At 39.3% G+C, this 27581-nt stretch overlaps 1 protein-coding gene across 3 annotated transcripts in view; it reads right to left on the minus strand.

The window, feature by feature from the left end:
* Positions 1-27581, minus strand: part of JAZF1 (JAZF zinc finger 1) — a 349651-nt gene that overhangs the window by 216905 nt on the left and 105165 nt on the right. The window contains exon 1 of one of the 3 annotated variants that reach the window (XM_074379649.1): positions 19439-27576. The exons of the other annotated variants lie outside the window; for them this stretch is intronic. Within the exon in view, the coding sequence (XP_074235750.1) occupies positions 19439-19454 (16 nt within the window). The 5' untranslated portion in view covers positions 19455-27576. Of the gene's footprint in view, positions 1-19438; positions 27577-27581 lie in introns of those variants that run through there. 3 annotated transcript variants of the gene reach the window in all.

Here is a 27581-nt window from a genome sequence, read left to right on the forward strand (position 1 = left end):
TTTTTGTATAGTTAGCAGGATCATAATTTAAGTAAGTCACACATTGTAAATAACCTGGTTATATTATTCTCTCCTCCTTGGTAATTAGACCACCTTTCGTTACAAAGAATCCTATAAACCATTTAACCATGAGTGGCTGTAAACTGCTCGTATTAAAAAATGGGTGCTCTCCTGCTCTCGAGAAGTTGAAAAGCACCAAGGAAATTACATACCTTTTTTTGTCTTTCCCTCACTTGCATTTTATTTGAGTTTCTGGAATCAATTTGCTAATTTGATAATTGATAGGCAGGTGTAAAAATCTACTATAAAAACTTTTGGAAGAAAGCAATCCCTATTAAGCCCAACATTTTACCTCAGTGCAAAGCAGACAATCTACACTCAAGACTTCACCTACAAGTGGCTTCTCTAGCTATGTATAGGCCATCTGGCACAACAGGAATTGTAGAAGTATTCAACAAATTAGAACAAACACCTCCAATCATTTCAGCTGCTTAAGCAGAGCAAAGCAACTGTATCTTTGTGTTACTTGTGATTACTTCATATGCTGATCAACCAGAATGTAAAAATAAAACTTACAAAAATCAAGCTAACAATCCTAGTTTTAGAATATAGGACATTCACAAAGATGAGGAATCATTTTCACTCAAAGAAAGAGTGACAAGAATGGAGACTGGCTTAAAAAAAAAACTGTGGTAAAATATACAATATTAAATTTTAAGTATATAGTTCAGCAGTGTTATGTATGTTCATATTGTTGTACAACAGATCTCTAGAATTTTCCATCTTGTAAAATGGAAACTCTATGCCCATTAAATACTAATTTCCCCTTCCCTAGACTTTGACAACTGCTTTTCTACTTTGTTGCTATGATTTTCACTTTAGATATGTCATATGCTTTGAGTCATGTATGGCCTTTTGAGACTGACTTATTTTGCCTAGCATATTGTCCTCGAGGGTCGGCAGTACTGTAATGTGATAGGATTTCCTTCTTTACAGCTGCATGATATTCCACTGAAATTACACACCACACTTTCTTAATTCACTCATCTGCTGATGAATACTTGGGTCACTTGTACTCCTTGGCTATGTAAATAATGCTGTAAAGAATATGGGTGTGCAAATAACTCTTTGAGACTCTGCTTTGAATTATGTTCGGATATACACCCAGAAGTGGGTTTGCTGAATCACATGGTAATTCTAGTTTCAGTTTTTTAAGGAACATGTTTTCTATAATGCTTTGTTTCCGTTTTGGGGAACTGTTTTCCACAATGGCTGTACTGTTTTTTTATTTCCATAAACAATGCACAAGCATTCCAATCTTTCTGCATCCTTGCCAACTCTGTGACAATTACACAGACAGGAGGAAGAAATCTTTTGCAGGAGTGTACTCAGGAAATAACTGAAGAATTTGATTCTACTATACAGCAAAAGAAAACAACAGATAAAATAGTATTTGCATACGTCCCATTAATGGCAAAAAATATCCCAAAGAACCAAAATAAATGTGATCCCAAAGAGAGATTTCAACTAATAAGAGTTTGAAATGAAATCGCTTTTCTTAAATTTCATAACACCAGCACTTGGCTTTTGAGCAAAGGGTTGGTAAGGTAAGGAAAGAACTGGAGGGGGTTAAAAAGATATGGGCTGAATCCACTCGTACTGAGAAGATGCTAGACGGCCTTACAGGAACTGTCCTCACCTTTCCCACCCCACCCCATGTGCCAAGCAGCTCTGCATCAATCTTTTTACAAAACTGTTGAATAAAGCAAAAAGAAAAAGAAAAAAGGGAAGCCCTTAAGTCTTCACGCTCCTTCCAAGATTAAAATTCAATGTTTTCAACTAGGGTAGGAATCCTTGCCTATTTCACACTTTGCATATCTCCCCAAGTATACACCTCCCATCTTCATTTTGAAAAGTAAATGTACCTTGAACCAATTAGTGAAGTAGAACATAACCTTCAAATTCTATTTTCCACAGAGCATAGAATCCTACATCTACTTAAACATACAAAGCGCTAATTTCAGTCAGTCATCATTCTTGCTCAATCAATACCATTTATCTATTAATAGGATGCCTCTCCTATTTGCTCTAGCATAAAACTGACCCCATGGTACAGGCGTCCCCCTGAGGCCATTTATCCAGCCCCCCGCCCCACTTCAGGAAGGGGCACCTCTTTCATTGGTGGTCAGTGAGAGGAGCACAGTATGTGGCGGCCCTCCAACGGCCAGAGGGACAGTGAACTGGCCCCCTGTGTAAAAAGTCTGGGGACTCCTGCCATAGTAAGTTGTTACAGAAGTTGAAGAGATACAACGTAAAAGAATGTACCCTTTTAAATTTAACCAATCCCAGTTGTCCTTTATAACAAATGATGCACGTATATTCAACTAGTGTATGCCAAGGCAGTCACTAGCACTGGAAAGAAAATGGGTCCCTTCCTATATACAAAGAGAAGACTTTACAACTACTTTTCAGAGGGAGAATGGCAAAAAACACTGCCCCTAGCGCCCCTGCTCCCCAGCCGTGCCCCAGTGAAGCCTCCCCTTGTGCACTCGCTGACAGGATCTCTATTTGCCGTCTGTTTGGGTATGTTCTGGCCACACTAAAGCTACTTGTAAATATTTCCGCCATTTCCCTCTAGGAAACCCAGGGCCTGGTATAATATGTGATTCTCTCATGCTCGAGGCCATTAGGGTAAATGTGCCTCGTGTATCCCACTTAAAACGTTAACGCAGGAAGAGGTGCAGACGCTGGTAGACACAGTCTGCCTTTCTTCCTGCTGTCTGGTTAATGTAGCAACTGGCTGCTCAGGAAGGAAGGGGAGGGAGATGGACCGGAGAGCTGAAAAGACGGCTGGCGCTAGGTAGGATTTACCTCATAGACTTCACCATCCCTCCACAAAACAAGCTACAGTGAATGGTGCTAACGCTGCCCTTTGAGGCAAAAGTCTCCGGTATAGGTGCTGGCAACGGCAATGTGCTGTATCTCGATCTGGGTGGTGTTTACCGGAGCTATTGATGAAATACGCAATTGTTAAAAATCAGTCAAGTACACGTAGAATTCATGTACTGCATGTTAATAAGACTTTGAAAAATCAAATTTTAAAAGTTCCCAATACAGGCTTACTAAAGGACAGGATGGCTCCAATTCATTCCTTTCAGTGTTGTTTTGTTTTGTTTTGTTTTTAACTAAATTTTGTAATGATGTGATCTCTCCAAGTACTTCTAATCTAGTTTCCCCTCCAGCTCCTTTTTGCATCACTAACATATTGAAACTCCTAAAGTTCCACTCTGATCATATCATATTCCAGGTTAAAAATCCCTGATGGCCCTTCACGGTTTATCACTGTCTATAAACTCCCTGGCCGGCACTCATTCCCTGCTGCAGGGTTAGCCACATGCCCTGGCCCAGAGCGCCCCTCAACAGCCTTCCCTAAGCCCGTCCTATGAATGCCTCCCAGCCCACACTTTGGTACGCATGATTTCCTCTCCTCTACCTCCACCTCTCCCCAAATTTCCATCTTGGACTGTTAAACGCATGTATACCTTTCCAGCTTTCTCCAAATGGATATTCTAATAGTAACAGCAAGAAATCTTTATTATGGATTTGTTAATTAATAATATTTTGATAGCATTTTCTTCAGACAATGTAAGCTTAACGAAGACAAGGCTCTCTGTTGTATTCACCAATGTTATCTCTTGGGCTTGGAAGAGCATCTGGCACAGAGTAGGTGCATAAGGATTATTTGCTGATTTGATGATAATAGCTGTCCTGAAGGAGAGCCTGTTTCCCACACACTGTGCTTTAGAGAGATCATTTCTATTCCTGAAAACCACAAAGCAACACATATAATACAAGCCCCACATTCCAGATGCAGAGATTGAAGCTCAGTGATGTTAAGTAACTTGTTTAAGGCCTCATAGCTCAGCACAGTCAGGATTCAACCTCCTCTTCCTTTGATTTCTCAGAAAACACTGTACTATGGTGCTTATCTTCTGCCTGATACTATACTACACAGTAGCCTGTTTGCTCCTTCTGCTTTCCATTCTTTGTGAACAGAGACAGTGTCTTACCCATCGCGGAATCCTCTAAGCACCCAGCTCAGGGCTTCACAGTGCAGGGCTCCATAAATATCTAGTGAGTGACTGAGGGTAGGTAATAAAGGGGTGAGGGTATATGATTTAGAGAGTATCTCTTTAAAAAAAAAACCTGGAGCACACAATAAACTAAAGCATAAATGAGCACTAATTAATAAAAGGAGGCAAGTTAATTAGTAAAAGGAGGCAGTTCACACCACATGTACATGACAGCAGAGAACAGCCTCGTGTCAGATGGGACTCCCGGGAGTGCAAGTCTTTACCATAAAAAAATTAACTACAACACTCAAAGGGCAACACCACGTGGCAGCTTCATTCCTTGATCTATTTCAACAACTACAAAAAAAAAAGAAGAAAAAAAAGAAAGAAATTGTTGAGGCTGGACTGAATGTATTATTACCCGAGTGTGAGCATGAAACTTCACAGAAGAAATCATTCTAAACCTTTTCCTCCTTAAGAATCATGTCACCGTATGACAAGTGCTGAACTAGGGATTAAACTGAAAGCAAACACAGCTCATGAAGTCAGGAGAGTTACCTGGTTTCATGCTCAGCTGAGGCTCAGGCTGCTGTTCTGCAATCACCTATGTGGCTGCACAGCACCCTTCTCTTGGTCTTCTTTATGCTAACAATTCCTGGTGCACACTCCTGTCCTCTGCTCCTGAAACCCATTCCCAAGTCTGTAGCTCCTCACCTCCATGACTCAAGAGCCAAGGTACAACAATGTTGCAGAAGCCACCCATCTCTTAAGTTGAGGGCCATCTGTACTCTCCTTTATGAATACATACATACCAGAATATTTTGTGCCTGTATGGGATAAGATTTTGAGCTGCTATTCTAGAGCACGCTAAAATGTTAATTCCGTAAATTTATTCTGGAACACCTGAACAATACACTAATTTGGCTATTTTCCTGAATTTCTCAATAATAGAAAGTAAGATTAAAGCAAGTTCCTAGCTATCCATCATGTTACCCTCATCACTGAAGTCCAGAAATCACTGCACGTTCAAGAGGGTTTACCTGATAGGGGCTAGGCTGAATCTCTCCTTTAACCCACATCTTAGTAAACAATTTGCTAAATAAATGAATTGGTAGTATAGGATGATTTCAGTCTGATTACTGTAAAAGTACACAAAAAATGTTTTTATGACCTTAACCTCTGTGTCTACCTCTGTGAGGTTTTCAGAGATTATCTATTTTAAACTCTACTTTCGTACCTCAGTATAGGTTGAAGAGTGATCCTGCAAACAAGCCCAAGGAATGTTAAGAGTGATAATAGACTGATCACTTAATGTTGTGCGAAGTACTCTCTAAGTACTTCATATGTATTATCTCATTTAATCTTCAATCATCTTATGTGGTAAAAAAACATCTGTGGCCTGTTGTTGTCTCTATGAAAAGTTTTTTTTAATCTTTAATTTTTGAGTACAGAGATTTTTCAAACATACACAAAAGTGGAGAGAATGTTATAATGAATCTTCATAACCCATCACCGAACCTACGAGACTTCTCACTCCTATTTTTAATAGTTATAAGCTATCCAGGTCTTTGTAGTCGTTTAGGTCAGTTTTAATGAGTTAGGAATTTTCCCATTGTGTCTAAGATTTAAAACATATGAGCCTCAAATTTGTTCAAAATATTCTTTTATTAGATTTAAAACTCTGCTGTGACTGCAGTTACTAACATCATTTACTTGTGGCTTTTTTGTTTCCCTCGATCAGTCTTGGCAGAGGTTTGTCAACTCTATTCATCTTTTCAAAGAACAAACTTTTGGCTTTCATGATCCTGTCTAACGTAAAATTTTTATATTTTCCCCTTAATTCCAGTTCTTGTTTCATTATTTCCTTCCATTTTCTGAGGGGTTATCAGGTGGTCGTTATTTTCTAACTGAGGCTGGATGCTGTACCAGTAAGGGATGCAGACCCACCACCAGTGATGCGACACGAGGAATGCTTACAGCAATTAGACCTTGCTACTGCGGGAGGCTCTGGGGAAGTGGAGCTGGTGGTGCTGATCCTGCTGGGGACAGCACTCACTCCTTCTGAAGCCCTGGAGCAGGAGGACCAGTCAGAGTTTCTATGCGGGGAACTCAAGCCACGCTCATATAGCACCACAGTGGACCTACAAAGTGGGGGATTCACAGAGAGGTCTAAGGAAAGCTGACTTTTTTGAGACAGAGTTTCGCTGTTACTGCCCAGGCTAGAGTGCAATGGCGCGATCTCGACTTACCATAACCTCCGCCTGCTGGGTTCAAGCAATTCTTCTGCCTCAGCCTCCCAAGTAGCTGGGATTATAGGCATGCAACACCACGCCCAGCTAATTTTGTATTTTTTAGTAGAGCCAGGGTTTCTCTATGTTGGTCAGGCTGGTCTTGAACTCCTGACCTCAGGTGATCCACCCACCTCAGCCTCCCAAAGTGCTGGGATTACAGGTATGAGCCACTGCGCCCAGTCGAAAGCTCACTTTTTGTGGGTCCACAGTAAAGAACCTGAGGTGGCCGGCCAAAGGGAAGAAGAACTAGATGCAGAAAGGACGAAACCGAGGACAAGCTAGAACCTACCTGCATCTGCCTCGATTTCTGTTCATCATCTCATTTCACCCTGAAGTCCTCTGGAAAACAAAGGCAACTGCTTCATTCATTCTACCCACCAGTCTCCTACAAATTCATCTTTTGGCCTTCTTATACGAGGAAAGAGAATCTGGGAAACACAGTTCCTGGTTTAACCAACTTGAGCAGGGAACAGTACCGCACAGATGCTTTCATCTCATTAATGTCCAGCCTTTCTTCAATACATTTCTAAGTACTATTCAGCTATATCCCATAAGTTTTAACATAAGAGTATTTTCATTATTTATTTCTAAATATTTTATACTTCCCATATTGTCTGCTTTGTCCTGCGATTTATTTGCATGCATGATTCATAATTTCCAAACATACAAGTTTTCTTCTAGTTTTTGTTACCGACTTTACAGTGCAATTTTCTTAAATATTTTCATTGCAGCATTTTACATGCCCTTAAAATGCTGTTTCACTTCAAATGTTGGATGCAGGGTTCTTTACGTCTTTCATTTTTTTTCTAAGATGGAGTCTTGCTTTGTTGCCCAAGTTGGAGTACAGTAGTGTTATGTCAGCTCTCTGCAATCTCCACCTCTCAGGTTCAAGCAATTCTCCTGTCTCAGCCTCCTTTCTACCTGGGATTACAGGCGCCCGCCACCATGCCTGCTCTAATTTTTGTATTTTTAGTAGAGGCAAGATATCTTGGCCAGGATGGTCTTGAACTCCTGACCTCAAGATCTATCCACCTTGGCCTCCCAAAGTACTAGGATTACAGGTGTGAGCCACTGCACCTGGCCTATATGTCTTTTACCTCAAGCTTAACACTAATTGTGTTACTGTTTTTTTGCCTGCTTGATCACCCAATTAGAGTGATAAAGAGATTAAAATCTGCCCCATTATAACAAGACAGTTTTGTTTTTCCTTGTGATTTCAATAATTTTAACTTTACATATTTTGGGGTCATAGTAGTAATGTAATAAGCATATAAACATTTAGAAGTGTTTTATGTCTCTGGTAAACGGAACCTGCTGGGACCTTCTTTATTATTAATATTTTTTGGCCTTAAATTCCATTATTAACATATCAGGTTTCTTTTGGTAGGACTCTGCAGGGCATATAATTTTAAATAGTTTTCATTTCAACTTTTCTTTATGTGTTGTGAAGATGATTCTTGGAAGCAGCACACTGCCAAAATTTTTAAAACTCCAGACTGATCATCTTTGTCTCCTAACTGGAATAATTTGTCCATTTATATTTAATATAATTTAGTGGTTATTCTGAAAATACTGAAATTATATATAATGTATCAAAACCTAAACATTGTCAACTTCTTTACCTTCCTCCCAAAAAACTTGTTATATCTAATCACCTCCTGACTGATACGTTATAAATGACACATATTTTGGTTTTTTAAGCTCAAAAGATAGTTACTGTTAATTCAAATTTGCCCACATATTTACCACTTTACTTCTTGTTCCTTCTTTTAACTCTCATCTTTTTATGCACCATCTCTTACCTTCTTCTGAAAGTACATATTTTAGAATCTCCTTTTGTGATAATATGTTGCTCTTCTTTCCCTGGTATGAAAATTGCTTTATTTTACCTTCATTTTTGAAAGACAGATTTGGCTGAGCATACAATTACAGGCTAATTTTCTCTCTGTATTCTGAAGACATTGTCCCACTATTTTCTGCTCTGTCATCACTATACTTAGTTGAACTGCTCCTCTGAAAGCTACATGTCTTTTCCCTGTGACTGCTTAAGGGTTTTCTCCTTGTCATGGTACTCAGCTATCTTACTATGTCATATCTAGACATATGGACCTCTTCAAAATTTAATCTTGTTTAATGTGTTGGTATCTTTAATCACTTCTGGAAAATTCACTCTTTTCTCTTTTTGCCCTCTTCTATATATTTCATCTTTTATATCTTGTAGTACTACATTCTAAATACTTTATTCAATTTCATTTTCTAGCTTATTAATTCTTTATTTGATTCTATCTGATCTGTCATTGATTGCCTATCAAGCTGCTAATTTGTTTCTATATTTTTAGTTAATATAAGTTGTACCTGCCTCATTTTCAAATTTTCTTTATTTCAATACTCTTTGCTCCTTAGACATATTTTCGATCTCCTGTTTCATTTTTGTACACACACTAAACTTACTTATTTTATGTACTGTCTGATAAATTCATTATCTGAAGTCTTTACAGGTTGATACTGCAGATTGTTTTTCAACAATAATTTATTTTGTGTGTTTTGAGATTTTTGAATGGGAGCTAATGTATTTTAGGAATTCCATAAGGGTTCTTTATGGTCAAATTAAGAAAGAATTCCTTCACAAAAAATCTGCATTTGCTTCTGCTAGGTGACAAGAGAGACTACTAATGTAGTACCACTTTAATTAGATTCTAAGCGAATGTTTTTCTGACTATTCAGCTAGTGTGAATTTCAGCTGTAAATCCATGAGCTGTTCTGTGGTTACAGATTTTCTGAGGAGATTTATTTTTTGCTCCTCCACACAGCTCTAAGGTTCAAGACAGAAAATTTTCCTTGGAGGAGTCTCAGGTTTTTTTCTAGCTTGCCATTACCAAGAGAATATAGCCTAGAGGTACCAGTTCCATGGTGGGAGGAGCCTTTGTTAATTATACAGTTCAACGTGGGTGGGCCTAGAGTTTTGCCTTCTGTGGCTCTGGAGGTTGTAAAAACGTTAAGAGCAAGTTCAGGGTGAAAGTCAGCCTCCAGAGCTCTCTCTGAATTTCCAAATTTTACTTGGTATTTAGCATCTGAGCATTTCTTCCTGTCTTGTCAGATGGGCAGTACAATTGAAAAAAAAAATCTGTTCCACTGATCCTGCAGGCAGTATGATTTACAGTGGTTGAGAAATGAGCGCTTTGAAACCAGACTGCCTGGGTTCAAACTGCTGCACAGCATTGATTAGCCAGGCAGCCTTGGGAAGTTATTCAAACTCTGCTTTAATATTTCTATTTGTAAAATGGGAATAAGAATAGTACTTGCCTCATACATGGGTTTTGTAAGGATCAAATGAGTTAATGCAATAAAGCACTTAGAACATGCCTGGCCATAGTCAGCACTCGAAAGAAAAAAAAAAGGCATTATTATTACTATTACTATTAGATTGTGGCACCATGATGAGACCTTACAATGCAGATGCTGCTTTCTACTCCTCAATATTCTCTCTCGTATTATTATGTTGTAAAATCAAGCTCCGCAAAATGTAATTTTACATAAACATTTCTGCCAATGCACTCATTTTTATGAAGCTTCTATTTAAGAAAGTACACAAAACACATAAATATATGCATAACAATGAATGGCAGACACACTCCACTGAACACTCCTATTTAACTGCTCTTGTAATTTAGGACCAAGAAGGAGCACAACGAAATTAAAAAGCATTAATCAAAATAACCGAAAGAATCATTTTAATGATGCCTAATGGAGGGAATCAGCTGTTGCCATCAAGTGTAAAGGTGAGCATGTTAATAAGAAAAAGAAGAGGGCTTTGTTAAACGTGCTTATCCCTTGCTCTTATTAAGCCCTATGAGACAGAGCTGTACAAATAAGAGCCGTGAGAAATTTCAGGCCCAGAGTGGCTGTATATACAAAGTTCAAAACCCAATATATTACAAATAATGTAAAAAGGCATGTACTATGCATACAATCAGAAAGAGCTGGCTTTAGTAAGAGAAGTATTTCTTGATTTTAATACGTGAACATTTTTAAAGTATCAAAATCACACTCATTATCAGGAACACAATTTGGCTAAATTAGGATTTGGGGTTGTGCCAAGTGTGTCAGGTGATCACTGCTTAACTCCAAATACGCCCCTTAGTAGCTGCTCTGTGATAGTGGACTGGACTCAAAGCATTTCTTCTTCACGCAAAGCCTAACGTTGAATGAGCCAACATTAGGCTTTGTCAGTAGAGGGCGCAGGGACACTGTATTGGCTCCAGAGTACTGTGTTTTGACGTTTTCTTGCTCCTGCTTCACTGTCCTTCAGTGGCGCATGTATACAGGGATATCTCTGCTCCAGTCCTGTGTGCAGAGAGCATGCAGTCCCTGAGTGACTATGGAGCCCTGTCCTGAGGCTGGGAGACCACCTTTCCACAGGTCTCCACATAGACCTTGCAGGCTGTAGGCTTTGTGCCCACCGTGGTACCCCCACTCCCCATGAGCCTCAGCTTTGTCTGTGCCCCAAAGCCAACAAACTTCCGTGCCATTGCAGGGAGCTACATCGACATCCTCTCCAAAGCTGTCTGAACCCAGCCTCGGGGAGTGGCTTCCAAGTGTGTCCTTCCTTGCATATTTTTCTTCAGCCCGAGGGCACTTTTTGAGTTCTCTTTACATCTTTAGAGTAAGTCTCCTGTCTTAGCTTAGTAATGCCTTATACTAAACTTCCTCTGTTTAAATTCCTATGCGGTTTTTGTCTCCTTGTTTGACCCAGACTGACACAGTGTTTAATTCTGCATTTCTGAATCCATATAGTCATGTACTCTTTCCTCATCATACGCCACTTACTCTAACCATTAAAAATATGCCGTCTTTTCATGTGTATGTCAGCTGAAATCTTGGCCAATTACCGTGTTCCTCACGTTTTGAAAAACTTTGAATGATGCAAGAAAACATCTTCTAAGCTTATTTTATTCTTTGCTTATATCATATGAAAAAATGCCAAGCCCAGCACCTTGCCTACCCAAGGATTTAAAGTCAAACTAATTATTTCATCCTTTTTTCACACCCTGTTCTTTCTCTCTTCCACAGAAAAGGGCTGGACTTTTGTTTATAATTTAAAAATAATAAATAGGTTTCACGATGCCTTATTCTAAAACATTTTATTTCAACAAGAATTTGCAGATTCTAATTACTTCCACATTTGAAACTAAGATATTAAAAAGTGCATTTAAAAATATAAATCATTTATTCATCTTTCTTTTAGGACCCAGTATTGGACAGACTCCAGACTAGGAACTGAAAGATGAATGAGGCATCCTCACTTCTGCAAACTGAAATAGAGCCAGAGTATAGGTGAAAAAAGAGAACGAAAGGCAGGAAGACTTGATAGCAAAGGATAACAAAAAATTTCCTCCAAAAAATCACCCTTGTAATAATGACCAACATTATTAAACACTTCTTAAGTGTCTAACCCATATAATTCAGGGGAAAAAAGAATCAAATATCTTTAAGAAGAGTTTCGTATCACATCTCTTTGAACCTGGGCTCTTAATTGTAAAAGCTAAATCAAATCAAAATATAAAACAAAATCACATATAATACAGCAGTTACTATAGCAAAATAGAACAGAAAGAAAAGAAGGATATGCAGTGTGCATTTTTTGCATTATCTTCCTATGTTCCTTGGTAATAAAAACAAGCAACTATCTGGGATTACAAACATTTTTAGGAAATCTAATTCACCAGCATGCAAAAAACGTGACATTTTACAACTGTATTTATAGTACCATTTGAGGTTCCCTGAATAAATAGTTTGCAATCTATATGCATCTCTTTGACATATCAGGGAGGGCTCAAGAAATGCCACAGTGTGAAAGTTATCAAAAAGGAATTTTAAAAGTAATGAGTTGCATATCATATCTAAGTAGGGAGTTTCAACATCACTGCAAGAAATGCTCAATTTTTTCTCCCCAAAAAAATATTCTAAAAGGTCACAGTAGTCTAACAGTGATAGGTAACTTCCAAGAGTAAAAAAAATTGGACATCTTGTATGCTATTTTATATATATATACCTGACTGAAGTAGGCAAAATTTACATGCATCAAGGAAACCAAAGATCTGGAATTAACACCTCTTAATGCCCAGAAAAATCTGGCAATATATTTACTTATTTTTGTCTTTTAATTTTAATTTCTCCCCAAAATAGAAACATATTTCAAACCTCATCACTTTCTACTTTAACCAGCCAGCAGGAAACCAACATAAAATTTAAAAGAAGGAAACTATGTAAAAATCTTATATAAGCAAAAATCTTATATAAGCAAAATTTTTATTCCAACATGGGAGCAGAAAGCAAGATTTCTGGAAATTGATTATTAACTAGAAAAGAACAAAAACAAATGTGGTCCTATTTATCACCCATTCAACAAAGAACTAGTTTTTAAACTGAAAAACTAAGCAATGCATTCTGAAATACAACTACAAAAAATTCCATAAATTTTCAAATTAATATTAATATGACAGTTGAAGCAAACTTCCAACAACACTCAAGTAGTTCAACAGAACTTCCTCATACTTCATGTTTGCCAAACAAAATATCACGAATGTGGGATAAAGCATAAAGAGATCTGATGATCATCTAACTCAGTCTTCTTTCACAGATTAGGAACTTGAGAACCAAAAAAGTTTTTTTCTCTCTCTCTAAAGACTGCTCTGTTAATGATGTTACAGGCAGGTGGAATAAACAGGGTACAATTTTAAAAGCACTAGATCACTCAGCCTTTAAAATTTCTTCACCAGCCTAACAGGATGTCTTAAATTCCACCATTAGAGATTCATTCTATAGCATTATTCATTACATAACTTTAGATCTAAGAATCTAAAAGTTTGAAGGGCATTTGTCAATCCTGAGTCCAGACTCACTCAAGAAGCATATCCAAATCCCATTTAGGTTAAGTTATTTTAGGGGAATGACCGGGTCTTCTTTACCTCCATAGTCCCAGATCCTGGCAGACAATAACCTATATATTAATTGTGGTGGTGGTGAAAATGACCAAAGAATCGGTTAGCTGACTTACTCCCTGAGCACTGATGAGGAATCTTTTGGGAACAGGATTGGGGGGTGGTAGGTTTTAAGTAGGAGAGGCCAGAAGGGAGCCAGACTTGGGTCAGGGAGACACAGTTTGGGGTTCTTGATAAATGTAGGCAGAGTGAAAACCTAGGGAAGAGACGTGGGTGAGAGAAGTGGGGAGGTGCCTCAAGAGAGCAATCGGACAGCGAGGTGTGGGAATGGAAGAAACACACTTTGTTTATTGCACAATGTTTCACAGACCTTTCTCTGCCAACAAGCAGACTGTAAATGTCACTATCCTATCCCAACATGTGTTACTAAGTCAGTGCAGGATGGCCTAGAAATTTTGCAACTATTTGGAAAAATTACCAAAAATGTTTTACATTCTGCCTAGAATCTTGTTATCTAGGTAGCAAAATACCAAGGGTTAATGTGATAGCTAAAGCAAAAGAAAATCACCCAACCACCTCATGACTTTTCTTTTTCTTTCCTAGGAAATTGCAAGTTATGTGGGTACTATATTTGTCCTTCTTTTTAAACGTGAAAAGGCAGAGAAAATAAAACTACAACATGTTTTATTTGTGTGTTAGCAATACAGCCTGGGGCTACTTTTCCTTTCCCCAACAGTGTACATTTTAGATCTGACACAGAGCAGGGGGTGGGATGTTAAGCTCCATCAAGCAAATTTTTACTTGTGACCAAAATACTGGACCAGATGGATTGCAAAACTTGCCAAGAGCACAGTTAAATGTTCACGAGAGGACTACTAATGTAAGCAAGGAACTTGACAGTGTTATCTCTGTTTCTGTTTTTATTCCACCTAGAACCAAGAATTTAGAAATGCTAAAGAAATTACCCCTGGGCAGATTCAGTCTTTGCTAAGAACATTACAGAAGTGTTAACACACACCTTAGACGCACTGAATTCTAACAATAACAGAAACAAATCTCTAAGGCTATGGAATGTCACCAGAGGTATTTCTAAGAACTGCTGGGTTCTTTGTAAAACAACACTGGAAAGGCTTGGGTACATGCCTGATCAGGGCTGGAAGTGGCAGAGAAAGCACCACCAACAAAAGGTGGGAACCATCAAACCAGATAATGATCCTCAGCTAGAGCACTGCAAGGTCCCTGCTTGGAAAAGAAGTGTCTGTGCTTGCCTCGACACCTTCCAGAGGGTGGTGCTGCTGTTGATTTGCTTGTTGTTACTGTTGTTTTAAAACTCTAATTGGAAAATCAGTTTGTAATTCCATTTTATGACTCCTAAAAAGATGAATGGTCTTTTTAAGAAAACCTATCCAAAAAAAAAAATTCTACAAAATCCATCCAAAGACAGCCTCTGCTCATCCAGAGCCAAGAAGAACTAGCAGGTACCTATAGCATCTCAGGACAGGGCTGGTCCCTATTCCAGATGAAGCTTCCACAAGTTAATTCCTTTGTACCTGCCTACCCTTGGAAAGAATCTCTGACAAGCTGCGGCCATCTCTCCATGGCTGTGAGATACCTGAATAAAAACTCTAGGAGAAAATGCTAGAGTTTCTGTCCACTCCAGACAACTAAGCAAAGCTGTGTCATTTACTAGGTCCACAGCAGATGGAGGTAGGAAAGGCTGGGTTTAAAGAACTCGAATTAAGGTAAATATTATCCTCAGTGAAAATGTTTCCCTGACCCATCAGAAGATTCCAGAGATAACTCAGACATCAGCCGGGCTGAATTCTGCTGTTCTCGTTCTTAAACCAGTGGACTGTTTCTCAAATGGCAAATACCATCGTGCCCATATCCCCGAAGGAATCCCGTGCTGCTCCTGCCCTCTCCTTGGGGCTACCTCAGGCCCCCTACAATCCAGCAACTAAAAGGGTGACCACACAGCACAGCCAGGGGCCTGTGAGAATCAATGCCAAGGCTTCAGCCAGAGCCTCAGCAGCAGCTGCCCAGGCTACACCAGGCCTTAGGTAGTCTGACTTCTGCAGCTGGAAAGCTCTGGAGAACCAGTGATGGAGAAAGCATTGGCAAATTTTCTCTTGTTTTCTGCTTAGTCTAACAAAATGAAAAAATGAGGAAGAAGGTAGATTTGGGCCACTTAGAAAAACATAATTTATTTGAACCAAGTAGGGCGATTTAGTTTGAATTAGTGAAATCTCAGTGTCAGAACAGGTTGGAAGGGGACGTCGGCAGTCCGAAGTCTCTACCCAATCTTCAAACCGTACAGATGGGATAAATGACTTATGCTCACCTGCTGATCAGTGCTGAGGTGAGGACCAGAACCCAGACTCAGCCTCAGTCTCTCAGCCTAGTGCGCTCCCGCCTCCCTCTGCTTCTAAGTAGTTTTTTTTTTTTTTTCTTCTTTTTACTGAGACAGAGATTCGCCCTTGCTTCCCAAGCTGGAGTGCAATGGCGCGATCTCGGCTCACTGCAACCTCTGCCTCCCGGGTTCAAGCGATTCTCCTGCCTCCGCCTCCCAAGTAGCTAGAATTACAGGTGTGCACCACCACGCCCAGCTAATTTTTGTATTTTTAGTAGAAATGGGGTTTCACCGTGGTAGCCAGATCGGTCAGATGATCTGCCTGCCTCAGCCTCCTAAAGTGCTAAGATTACAAGCCTGAGCCACCGCGTCTGTCCTAGTTTTTTTTTGTTGTTGTTTTTAAAAGACAATTTGTAGTACTTTCAAGTGTGCCAAAAACTGGGCTAGGAGGTAAACAATAGAAGATGATCATCTTTAAAATACAAAAAGGGTACATAATGGGCATGCGATTTGGTCAGTAAATACCTAGCAGCTTCTCATGCATGCATAATAAATTGTTTCCCTTAAGTTAAACAATCCTCTTGTTGTATCAATTATAACATTCATCTAATTAATAGAATCTTTCCTAAACTGTGCGAAGGCAAACTTCCCTGCAGAGTTTGCAAATGATCCCAGTGCCCAATTGCTGGAATGGCACTAATAAGACTTGACTCTACTGACAAATTAAAATTTTAATCAGGGCCACATGAGAATCTCAAGAGCAGGAAAAATACAGAAAATGGAGAGGTTTAAATTATAGGTTTCAAGACACTTTTCCGTACATGCAGGATAGAACAGAGAAATTAACATACCGAGAAAATGTTATTTTCTTAAAAAGGAGAACAAAGAGAAAAAGAACACATGAGTCATTGGTAAACAATGTTGATGCTTGACCACTTTGTTTTAAAATCATACAAAATCTTCGAGGTGTTAACAATTGCCCCTACTTTCCCCTGGAATTGCCGGAAAACTGGCCCAGATAGCAAAGGCAGGTGATTTAGGCCATTGACTGAACAGCTTATCCCTGTGTATGGTTTCAAAACGCTGCCTGGTATCATGGCAACCATACATGACTGAATGTTGTACAAACTGTGATCAACGCCTCCCCTGGGAAAATCTCATGGAATTTACTCCATTTCTAAGATGCTCCCCGGGCTCTGGAAATCAGGTCCTCAGTTCAAGGATTTTCAGAGCAGGAGGAACTTACACATCATCGAATCTGCCTCCTGACAAGGCAGAGAGGGGATGGAAGAGCCCAGTGACTTAACCAGCACCGCAGCTGGTGGCAGAGCAGGGAACAGAGCCGGCTATCCGGACTCCCGCTCAACGCTGCCTCCTCTTAATCTCACAGCCTCATCTTTCCAATTTAGTGAGAACTGACCTTCCTCACCAATCGGCTGTTTTCATAGTGAGACTCACGCATCATAGCTGTATTACATTTTAATCTGGAGATCGGGTATGGTACATCAATTAGATATTTGTGTCTTGGGGATTTTTCCTTGTTCTAAGGTGACACGACAAACGGCAGATGCTGTACCTTCCACTTCACTAAATATAGTCTTAAGGACAAGTGCCTCAACTTCCTTCAGCCTTTAACTCCCTGCCTGCTCCCTAGCATTAAGAAACAAAGGAAAGCTAGCTGATTTGTTCCACGAGCCTGAGCCACGCATCTAGAGTGAGGGGGCCCAGGTTTCCCGGGTCTGTGCCAGGTTCAAAGGGCAAAAGAGCTGCTCTCCATGCCCAACGTGGAACATACATAACGACATAAAGGGGGAGAAAACTGATCTCCAACCCTCTGCTTCGCAGGCAATCAAGTTAAACGCCTGTGCAGAGGCCTTTAGCTTTACAGTTTGGAGCACTTTTTTCTCCTGGAGGTGCTGGGTGCAGCTCCATGCTTGGTCTGCAGCATTCACGTGCTGAGCATTGAGCAGTTTTCTCAAAAACTCATGCCCTCAAGTTTGAACAAACTCACACTGTTCCCTAAGACGTCCCCATCACCCCTGTCTGTCTGGCCATGAGCTCCTACTCCCCTGACCTTGAGGCCCACAGCCTGGGAGGAAGCCAGAGCCCGGCTCCTCACTCAGGTCCTCCCACGCCTTCTCTGGATGCCTTTCTCTCCTTGCTCACGGCACAGTGCACTTTGTAAAATGTCTTCAGATGTGGAGAGCTGAGCCCTGGCAGTCATCCCAGGAAAGGGGAGTTTTTTTTGCTGCTCTGCCCATGATTGGTCCTCATTCTCAAACAGCTGTGTTGCCTTTTTCTTCGTTTATTTTCAAGCAATTAAAACTACAGCTTGATATCATTACTGTAATCTCTCCCATTGTGTTCAGAGAAATTTTTCTTTCTTCAAGACTTCATGTATCTATCCAAAAGAAAGAGAACAGTCTAGAGGCACCGCATACCTCATGAAAGTGATCTGATTGGTTTTCATGCCTGAAAAAGCCAAACACTTGGAAATAAGACGTCGAAAACATACATGTGGCCACATTTTCCTCTCCTTTGCTTCCATGTCCATATGGAAAAGAAGAAAAGCTTCGAGATATTTGCAAAGGTTTTGTGAAATATGAGCTTTGGCTAAGCAAATGTTTTTGAAAATATTTGGACCCTCCAAATAGAACAGATGTTTTTGCAAAATTTTCCACCATCCAGTCACAGAAATCCCGGCATGATCCCGCCCCACGTCCGGCTCCGGGCAGGCTGTCAGTGGCAGCTGTCTGAAGCAAGTTTCACAAATCATCTAGCTCTTCTTAGACTTTAGAACAAGCTCCCTCCAAGCCCCGCAGTGGTCCAGGGTAGAGGAGGTAGCACAGGAAGACGGGCATTTGAACAGCACAGAGGGCCAGAGGCAGAGTGTGAAGGCAAGAGGAAGGTACGAATTCTCTTCATGACATTCACCAGCAAAGCTTAAAATTTCGCAAGTACTCGGGCTTATTTCTTACTAAGTCCTGAAGCATTAAGGTCATCCAAAATCCCCCATAAAAGTGTGAGCTCCTCGAGGGCACAGGCTGTGGTTTTATTCATCTTTCTAGCCCCAGCACTCGCATACTGCACACACAGAGCAGACACTCAATAAATTTGATTGACTGAAACAAAAGCTGAGAATACCTTCATGGGAACAGGGCCACGACCAGCGAGCATCTTACCTAGAACTGGTTACCAGGTGAAGGCAAGGTAAACAGTATTCCTACATGGTGAAGGCAGCTGTCTAAAAGGGACTCGGCTCTGGAGAGCCAGAATCCCTTTGTGTAATGAAATACTACAGGTCAGCAAGCAATGCGGTGTGATTCAAAGATCCAACTAGGTGCAGCCAGAAGCCAGTGTGCAGGGAGGTCTGATGCCAAAAGAGGCCGTTCTAAGTCACAGGCAAGACCTGCGTTCATAACATTATGAATAGGGCTCATCACAGCATATTTCTTCTCCACTTTTATGCACCAGGACGAATATCTAATACAATGCCCTCAACAGATACACCTCTGTCAACTCTAACACTAGCAGGTGTCTACAGTTTAGTGGCTAAATTCAAATTCTTCTGAAAACCCTGCCTCGACTGCCCTCAAAAAATCTTTAATCTTCCTTTCAAACTTTTATGATTCAACTCTTATTTCCTTCCTTCCTCATAGAATCACTTGGAAAGATTTTGGTTTTTCAATAAATATATTAATACACAAAAGTCAGTACGTCCCATAAAAGTATTTTTAACCCAGCTCCTAATCTGCCAAGATTTCAGTGAAACCTTTCACTTACCATTTGCCACCCACATACAGACCCAAGGACGGACCTTCTAGCCAGTGACGGCACTTACAGCTGATTAAAGGGTTTGGAGGTGATGACAAAAATATGCTTCATTTACAAAGACCGACCGGCAACATGGAAGGACACATCTGTGATTGGAAAAAGTGCAAATTTGCGGAGGAGGAAGCTGCTTTCGATTTGCATTATTACTGCTTGGGTTCAGGAGAGATCGCGCTGTTCCAAGTGATTCCATATTTAACAAGTTCTTGGCATCTTTTATTCCAAAAACATGGAATAAAACTACTAACAATACAAAAGAGCTGATTTTAACTTTTGTTTTCTTGTCAGAACACAGAAAATGTTAAAGAAGAAATTCATGACGTTTTAAGTTTAGCATCATGGTCGGGGAGATGTGTCTGAATCAAACATGTCTTCCGTTCTAAAATCTACTAAAATGAAGAATTTCTGAGAAGATGAATGAAGAAAACACGGTATATATTGCTTGCATAAATTGGATCTCATTAAAGATATGGCGGCTGGGCTTCACACACAGTTTGCACCTTAACCTTGCATCTGTTATAATTGCCCCAAGCATTATTCCAGCTCTTTCATTTCAGTGAGAAAGTGTGATGATTTTGTCAACCAGGGTGTAAAACTGACTTGAAACAAACTGCTATAATCAACTTCCCACAACCCACTGAAGTGTGCGAAATGGCGGTATGTAATAAATAATTAATGCAATTAACAAAATGAGCCCACTACAGAATATAATCTGTTCAAGCTGAAGAATAAAGTTCATTTACAATAATTGTTACCACATTTACTTATGGATATGACTATATGCAACTTCATGCTTAAATAGCATAAAACAATTCCCAAAGTCAGGCCTTTAATGTAAACTGGCACAGCTTCACTTTTGAGATAAATATCTCCAGACGTACAAATTCTTGGATAAAACTTAAAAAGACCAGAAGTAATTATAAAAATTAGAAAAGATAAATAAAAAGAAAAAAATTGAAATCATCCATAATTCAGCTCCCTTCCACCACCCAAAACATGTATGGTTAACATTTTAGAAGAAAGACAAACACTTAACAGTTGTTTCAAAAGTTGGGATGGGGTTAGAGGATCAGGGAAGGATGAGTTTACCTTTCTTTGTATCCTTTAAATTTTTAAAGTCATATGCGTGTACATTTAATTTTTAGAAAATTAGTTTATATACACTTGCATACACACCTTTCAGATTTTCCTCTGGATAGTTTTTAAAAACCGAAACTGTGAGGACATTTTGTGAATAACTAAAAAAAAATTGTATTTAAAAAAAGTACAAAGACAACCTCTCTCACCTTGTTCCCCTCCTCCCCTACCTCAGCAAAGGAAACTCCAGCCTTGCCTCGGTATGAAAATATATGACTTTTATAATTAGCACTATCAGTAGGTGTTAGCAGCAGGCAATGTGTGACTCACAATCTTCCTTTCACACAAAAGGCAACACTACTGCCTTCTAGATTTCCTTCATCTGAGTTGGAGAGGACCCTCTCTAATCCCCTAGGTTTTAAAATGAGCAACTAATATCTAGATCTAGATAGGTTACACAGTGCTTGTATTAGCAGACCTAGTCATGCCAGGGCCCGGCTGGAGACCTGGTCTCTGGACTTCCCACCCAGCCCGCCCACCCATCCATGCTGTTATGTGCAGGGCTCTTTGAAAACCGCAGTTTGTCTTCTGAGAGGGAAGGTCAGTCCTCAGATTTGCCCTGGAGTATGACAACTTCAGGCTGCCTCCCCTCCCTTTCTCTCAGGCAAGGGAACACCCAAGGACCGAAAATCAAAGCCAGGACCACATGACTCCCATCCTGACTCTCTGGACTCAAATCTTTTCATTTTGTTTTATTTTCACCTTAAATCAAAGTAGTTTGTTAGGCTGAGTCTCTTAATGATTTGGCCTAAAGTATTCTCCTGGGGGACAATTTGACGAGGTATACTTACAACCACTGAGACATACTCTCTTTGGAAGAATAAGGAGCCCTCACGCCTCATCACAGGAAACATGCCTGTTTACGTCACATCTACATTACTGCCCCTGCCTGGGGTGTGCTGGCTGGCAACCGCAGGAAGAAAAACCACTGTGTTGTGGCCACTTTCAAAGACACTCACCTTCTACATGCAGAAGCCCCTGGATTTGTGAATTTTTCTTTGCAACAAAGGGAGAGAAGAGCCAGTGCTACTCTCACGATTACATGGTCAAAGGAGTTGATAAGAAGCAAAACATAAAACCAAATAATCATAATCAGAAAGAAATTGTGTAAGAAAAAGGAACCTAAATGCTAAGTAATTTCAATTATTTAAAACTATATGCTTAAAAAAAGAGTTTACTTAGTTAAAAAAAAAAATCAGAGGTGAGGCTTTTTCCCTTCCATGTATTCTATCGCTTTCTTATGTTTTTTTTTAAATAAAATTAGCTAACCCAGTACTGCACAGGGGTCATTTCAACATTTTCAAAGGGCCTCATGTCTACCTATGTGTTCCTACTTTTCCAGGCCTCTGGGCAAGGATGTTTACATTATTTGTCCCAAGTAATTACTTTGCCCCACATAAGTTAAAAAGTCAGTGTCACAATGTCAAAAGAAGGGTCATGAAATGTTAGTTAAGGTCACTGGAAAAGGCGAACTTGTGGCTAAATTTAGTAATTTTTTTTTTTTCACAGAAATAATTCCAAAGTTTGAGTCATGGAATAGAGAGGGCACTTGAAATGAGATTTTAATATTACACACAACACTTTAAAAAGCCACAGGAAAGCCATATCCCACCATCTGAAGCAGGAATTCAAGCTGAAGAAGATATGGCAAACAAAAAATTCCGGAGAGCTTTTAAAAATAAGAAAGAGAAATACATATCTGTATGCACTTATGTGTACATACACACATATAGTCATATCTTTTGTTAATGAAATCAGCTTATTTTTATGAAATCAAAAAGATTTGTGGTTTAATAAATACGTTAGAAGAAATGAGCTCTTTGAGTAAGCTACTACTTAGCAGGAGTAAGTTTATAAAGGAGTTTATAAAAATACTTTCATAATTATTCTGATCTTTAAATTTTGCATAATATTTCTCCTTAATGAAGATAACCCTGGCTTGTCTGTGTGAAATTATTTATTTTTAAATTGTATTTCAAATGAAATTGAACTGACATTATTATACACTGGATTAAGACTTCCACTAGTCTTTGCCTCATTTTAGGACAAAGACTTCCACTCACTGGAGAATCCACGGTGAATCCCATGAGCACAGAATGAGGCTTCTTAATGCCTAGTCCAAGCATTTATAAAAAAATGTCAGCCATTAACAACAATAACAACTACTCCTCAATTGTGCTCTCATTTTCTTGAAAGAAATAAGGAGGGAAAGGACACACGACCCAGGGAATCAAATCTTCTTTTAAAGAACTGTCCTCAGAAACCAAGCAGGCAAAAGGCAGGAGGTTATGGGCATGTCGCTGGAGACAAGTTGACGGGGGTTCAAAGCTTTACAACACTCACTGCAAATTTGTGACCAGACAAATCAACACATTTCTCCAAACTTGTGCATCCCTGGCTATAAACAAAGTGTAACAGCAACTACCTTGTTGGGTTGTTGGAAGGATTTTCCAAAATGAAGAATGTAAAGTTCTCCTTCAGGGATAACCCCTCATCACTACTACGCCCCAGCATCCCTGGTAATACCAGAAGCTTCTCTCCACTCCTCCTGGGCCACAGAAGCTCATCGGTTTACTTACAACAGGGCGTTTGCCTGAAAGTGAGCTAAACTACCCCTAGAATATAAAAATTATTTATCAAGCAAATATGAGAAAATAATTTAAAAATATACATCTACGGAGAGTAAAAAAGCTTTACCTCCCTCCATCTCCACTTTTCCTGATTTTTACCGTAAACAATTTGGTATGCTTTATTCCCAACCTTCTCTCTCTACCTATAAATGTATATTGTAATTGGTTGGTTTTCCCTGAAAGACACATCATGCTGTACAAACTGTTCTATAAGTGACCTGCTTTACTCAACAACATAAAAACAGACGGATTTTTCTTTTTAATGGCTGCGTAGTGTTTCCTACAGTGAATATACTTTACTTAAGCATTCCCGTATTAAAGGATATTTACGTGAATCCAGTATTTTGCTATTAAAAGAAAAAAAGGCTGTGCATTATTTCTAGGGTGGATTTCTAGAAATGGGCTTGCTAAATCCTTGATTCCTTTGAAACTTAATTTAACATTGGCTTATCTTGACCACAGTGACATCAGATCATAAATAAGGTCATAATGACATATAATGGGAGAGATAAGAGATAGGGAACTACTACTGGTATTCAGAGCATTTTTTTTTTCTCTTGGACATAAAATGAATCCATTGTACATGAATGCCTTCTCCCCATTCTCAGTGCAGAGACAAAGCTGACATGCTTAAAAGAACATGTTTAGGATTCTAGACTTGGTTTCACTCAAATGGCCTTGATTGGATGGGGTCCCTCTGCAGTATTAAAACTGCTCTAATTGCATTCTTCAAGCCAGCTGAAGGCTGACAGCTTCCGCTCACGGCTCATTATCAGAGCACTTCAAGGGGCTCCATTATGAACAGAGCACCTGGTCCAAATTTATTTCAACGGCCCAGAGCAAAATGGGAAGGTGCTTAATGTTCAACCACAATGGTGACATTTTTATGAGATATCCAAGGTTCAGAAACAAATAAATGAAAGGTTTGAAGGGAGCATGAACAGAAACTGTGACAACAAAAAGTCAACATTGATATATCAATTTAAAAACATATACCACCCATACACTTGGGGTAAGGCCAAAGGTTCAATGCAGGCTAACCAGAAAGAAAAAGAAGGAAAAAGGCCAATACTCAACTCCTCCTATGACAGGTTTTGCTAAAAAAGACTGATGAAATTCTAAAACTGTTTAAGGAAATCAGAATGAGATGTGAATTCTGAATTCCAGTTAGAATAACAATTAATGTTATCTATCTGCACCAAGATGAGAATGAAAGAAAATCCAAGTGGAATTCAGAGTGTGAATTCTAAATATATTATGTTCATCGTTTTCCTCTGGTTTGCTTACACAATTGCTGTCTTTCTCTCTCTTAAAAAAAAAAAAAATTCCATGTGGAAATGAATAAGTTAATAATTCCTTACAGATGTTTCCATAAGAAAAAATTGTGCAAATATATATTTAGAACTTTTTAATAAATGTATAATAGGGAAAATTTCCCAGGTAGATCATAGCAGGTCCAAAGTAAACATTACATCCTATTGCATAAATCCATATCTAGAGACTTCTTGTCAAGTGGGATTTTGCTCTCTGCAGCTGAGAACTTGCAGAGATCTTAGTGTGCAGACGACAACCAATTTTAAAGCCTCGAACCCAGCTGCAGAGCATTAGAAAACTCTACCCTCCACTAAGAATCTGTTTAAAGAATGTTAAAATAAATATTTGTATTCTTTCACTAAACACAACAATGACACTTACATTGGAATCTAAGAAAATGATGAATGAAAAATTATAACACTGGCACTTTACAATGGGAATGCTGACTAAATCAGAACTATACAAACTCGGAGGATTTACTAAATGTTTGGTCTCTGGACAATTAATCAACTATATATTTTTTTCTGCTATTAGTTGCTTTTGGTCTTGTGATTTTATCTTCCTCAAGCATTTTCCCTATTAAGCCGACCATACAGATGTGCAATACATTAATTGGCCAGACTATAAAGGCTTTAATTATTTTACTGATTTAGAAAGGCAATTAGGCAGCACCTACTTTTCACGTATTGATTACACCAACTCTGGCTTTAGATGTGAATCATGAATCATCAGGCAACTGGTATAACCACAGATTGCTACTGGAGCCTTTTTTTTTTTTTTTCCTACAACAAATAAATAATAAAAACGCTTAAAATTAATTACCTGACAGAACCACCTTAACTAGAAAAAAAAGTGGCAAAATGCCAATAGAATAAATTCGGTATGTAAGTCTTCCAGCAAAGTGACCACTTGTCTGACTGCTTGCAGGCCACCCAGTGTTAAGTCTTAGAATTTCAGAGTTTAGAAAAATCTTCACCTGGGTGTACAATAACGGGGTGCTTTGTTCTGGTTCTGATTTAGCCTTGCTTCTGCCTTTACTGTTTTCTGCTATCTCCTTTGAAACTACTTAAGGAGCTGGAGTTCTGCGAGTCCATGGGGAATTTCCAGGTTCACCATGGAAACTGAGGAAGTGGTCATTTGGATTATGTACATCTGGGTCCTAATTTCTCCTTCACTTTCACCTCTCTCTTTCTCCTCCTTACCTTCTTACTATTTAAGACCCTCTATGTAATCTAGCTCAAAACAACTGAGATTGCAATGATGGCTGTGCATGGTGGCACTTATGAGACAAATTCCCAGCCTTTCCCGTCTTAGGGAACAGAAGAAAACCTAAGTCTTGAAAGCTTTCACAAGATGCTGTGTTAGATGAAAACATTTGAGAATTTTCCCCATAGAACAGACGTTTCCTAGCTTTAGGAAGTCACTCGGATGATGATCATGTACCATTTATGGGCAGGGTGGTAGTATAGCGGCAAGAGATTTGGATTCAAGCACTGGATGGCATTTACCAGCTGTGCAACTCTATGCAAATCATCTTTAAGCCTTTCTAGCATTAGTTTCTCCATCTATAAAATGGGAGCAATTATGCATGCTTTATCCAACACAGAGAACCGCCGAGACCGTCATACATGCATGTGAAAATGCTCTCTAAGCTGGAAACCAGCGTCATCAACGTCATTTCTTTTTGCAGAAACTGTTTCCTTCATGCAATCACCTGCAGTGCCCTCTTGTGGTAGGCAAGCTGCATTGCTACTCAAAGGCAAAGAAAATGGTTTTGTGAATTGAAGATTGTATTACTTCCAGATTAATTTTAAGTAACCAACTCTTAATTGCCAGGCGAATAGAGAGAGGACCACTTGACATAAAACACATAATTCAAAGGATCAACTCGAGTTTACTTCTTAATGTCACTTATGAACAGTGAATCCAGATACTGTACTCTGGTCCCTTTTCTTATAGTACTAGTAGATGATACAGAATTTTGAAAAGTGGAAAATACTGGACACGAAGAGAAGCAGGAGATCAGTTGAGTATTGGTGAAAGTCTCACCCTTCACATTATTCTGGACACAGATATTAAAGCCAGTGAAAACGTTCATAAAAATTGTGCAAACAAAAAGCCATCCATAGTTTTGCCTGTACTCTTGAACTAGAATAACTGAGTTTTAGAACTGGTAGGGACCTGAGATACCACATTGTTCCACCTCCTTTCTTTATAGACGGAAAATCTAAAATGCCCATAATTTATTTTTATTTTATTTTATTTTTTTGAGACAAAGTTTTCCACTGTCACCCAGGCTAGAGTGCAATGGCACAATTTTGGTTCACTGCAACGTCTGCCTCCTGAGTTCAAGCGATTCTCCTGCCTCAGCCTCCCAAGTATCTGGGACTACAGGTGCCTGCCACCATGCCCACCTAATTTTTAAAAATATTTTTGATAGAGACAAAGTTTCACCAAGTTGGCCAGGCTGCTCTTGAACTCCTGACCCGAGGTGATCTGCCTGCCTCAGCTTCCCAAAGTGCTGGGGTTACAGGCATGAGCCACCGTGCCCAACCATGCTCATAATTTAAAAAGATGTACCTCACTTGGACTCCGACTACCAAATCCCATCACAGCTGCTACCTCCACTTGGAGCTTCCTCCTGCTTGTTTTTTTTTTTTTTTTTTTTTTTTTTTTTTAATCACTTGTTAACTCAAAATACATCTTTCATCCCATTTTACTCTGACATTGATATAGAATAAGAAATACTAGAAAATACTGGAAAACTAAGCCATTAGGAGCAAAATACAATATAAGTATCACTTAAGAGAATTTATTATGAGAAATCATAAAACTGAAAAGCCTCCTAAACAAAAATGACTTGAGAGTTTACCCACAGGTTAGCAAGTATTAAAATAATGCAAAGGCTAACAACCACAAGTAAATCAATACATACTTGCTGATAAACTGAGTAGGAACTTGAGAACTTGGCGCCTCTCTAAAATTCTTAATTAAGAAACATTTAATTATACTCA

Source organism: Saimiri boliviensis, chromosome 10 (genome assembly GCF_048565385.1).
Source record: "Saimiri boliviensis isolate mSaiBol1 chromosome 10, mSaiBol1.pri, whole genome shotgun sequence".
NCBI classification, from domain to species: Eukaryota; Metazoa; Chordata; class Mammalia; order Primates; family Cebidae; genus Saimiri; species Saimiri boliviensis.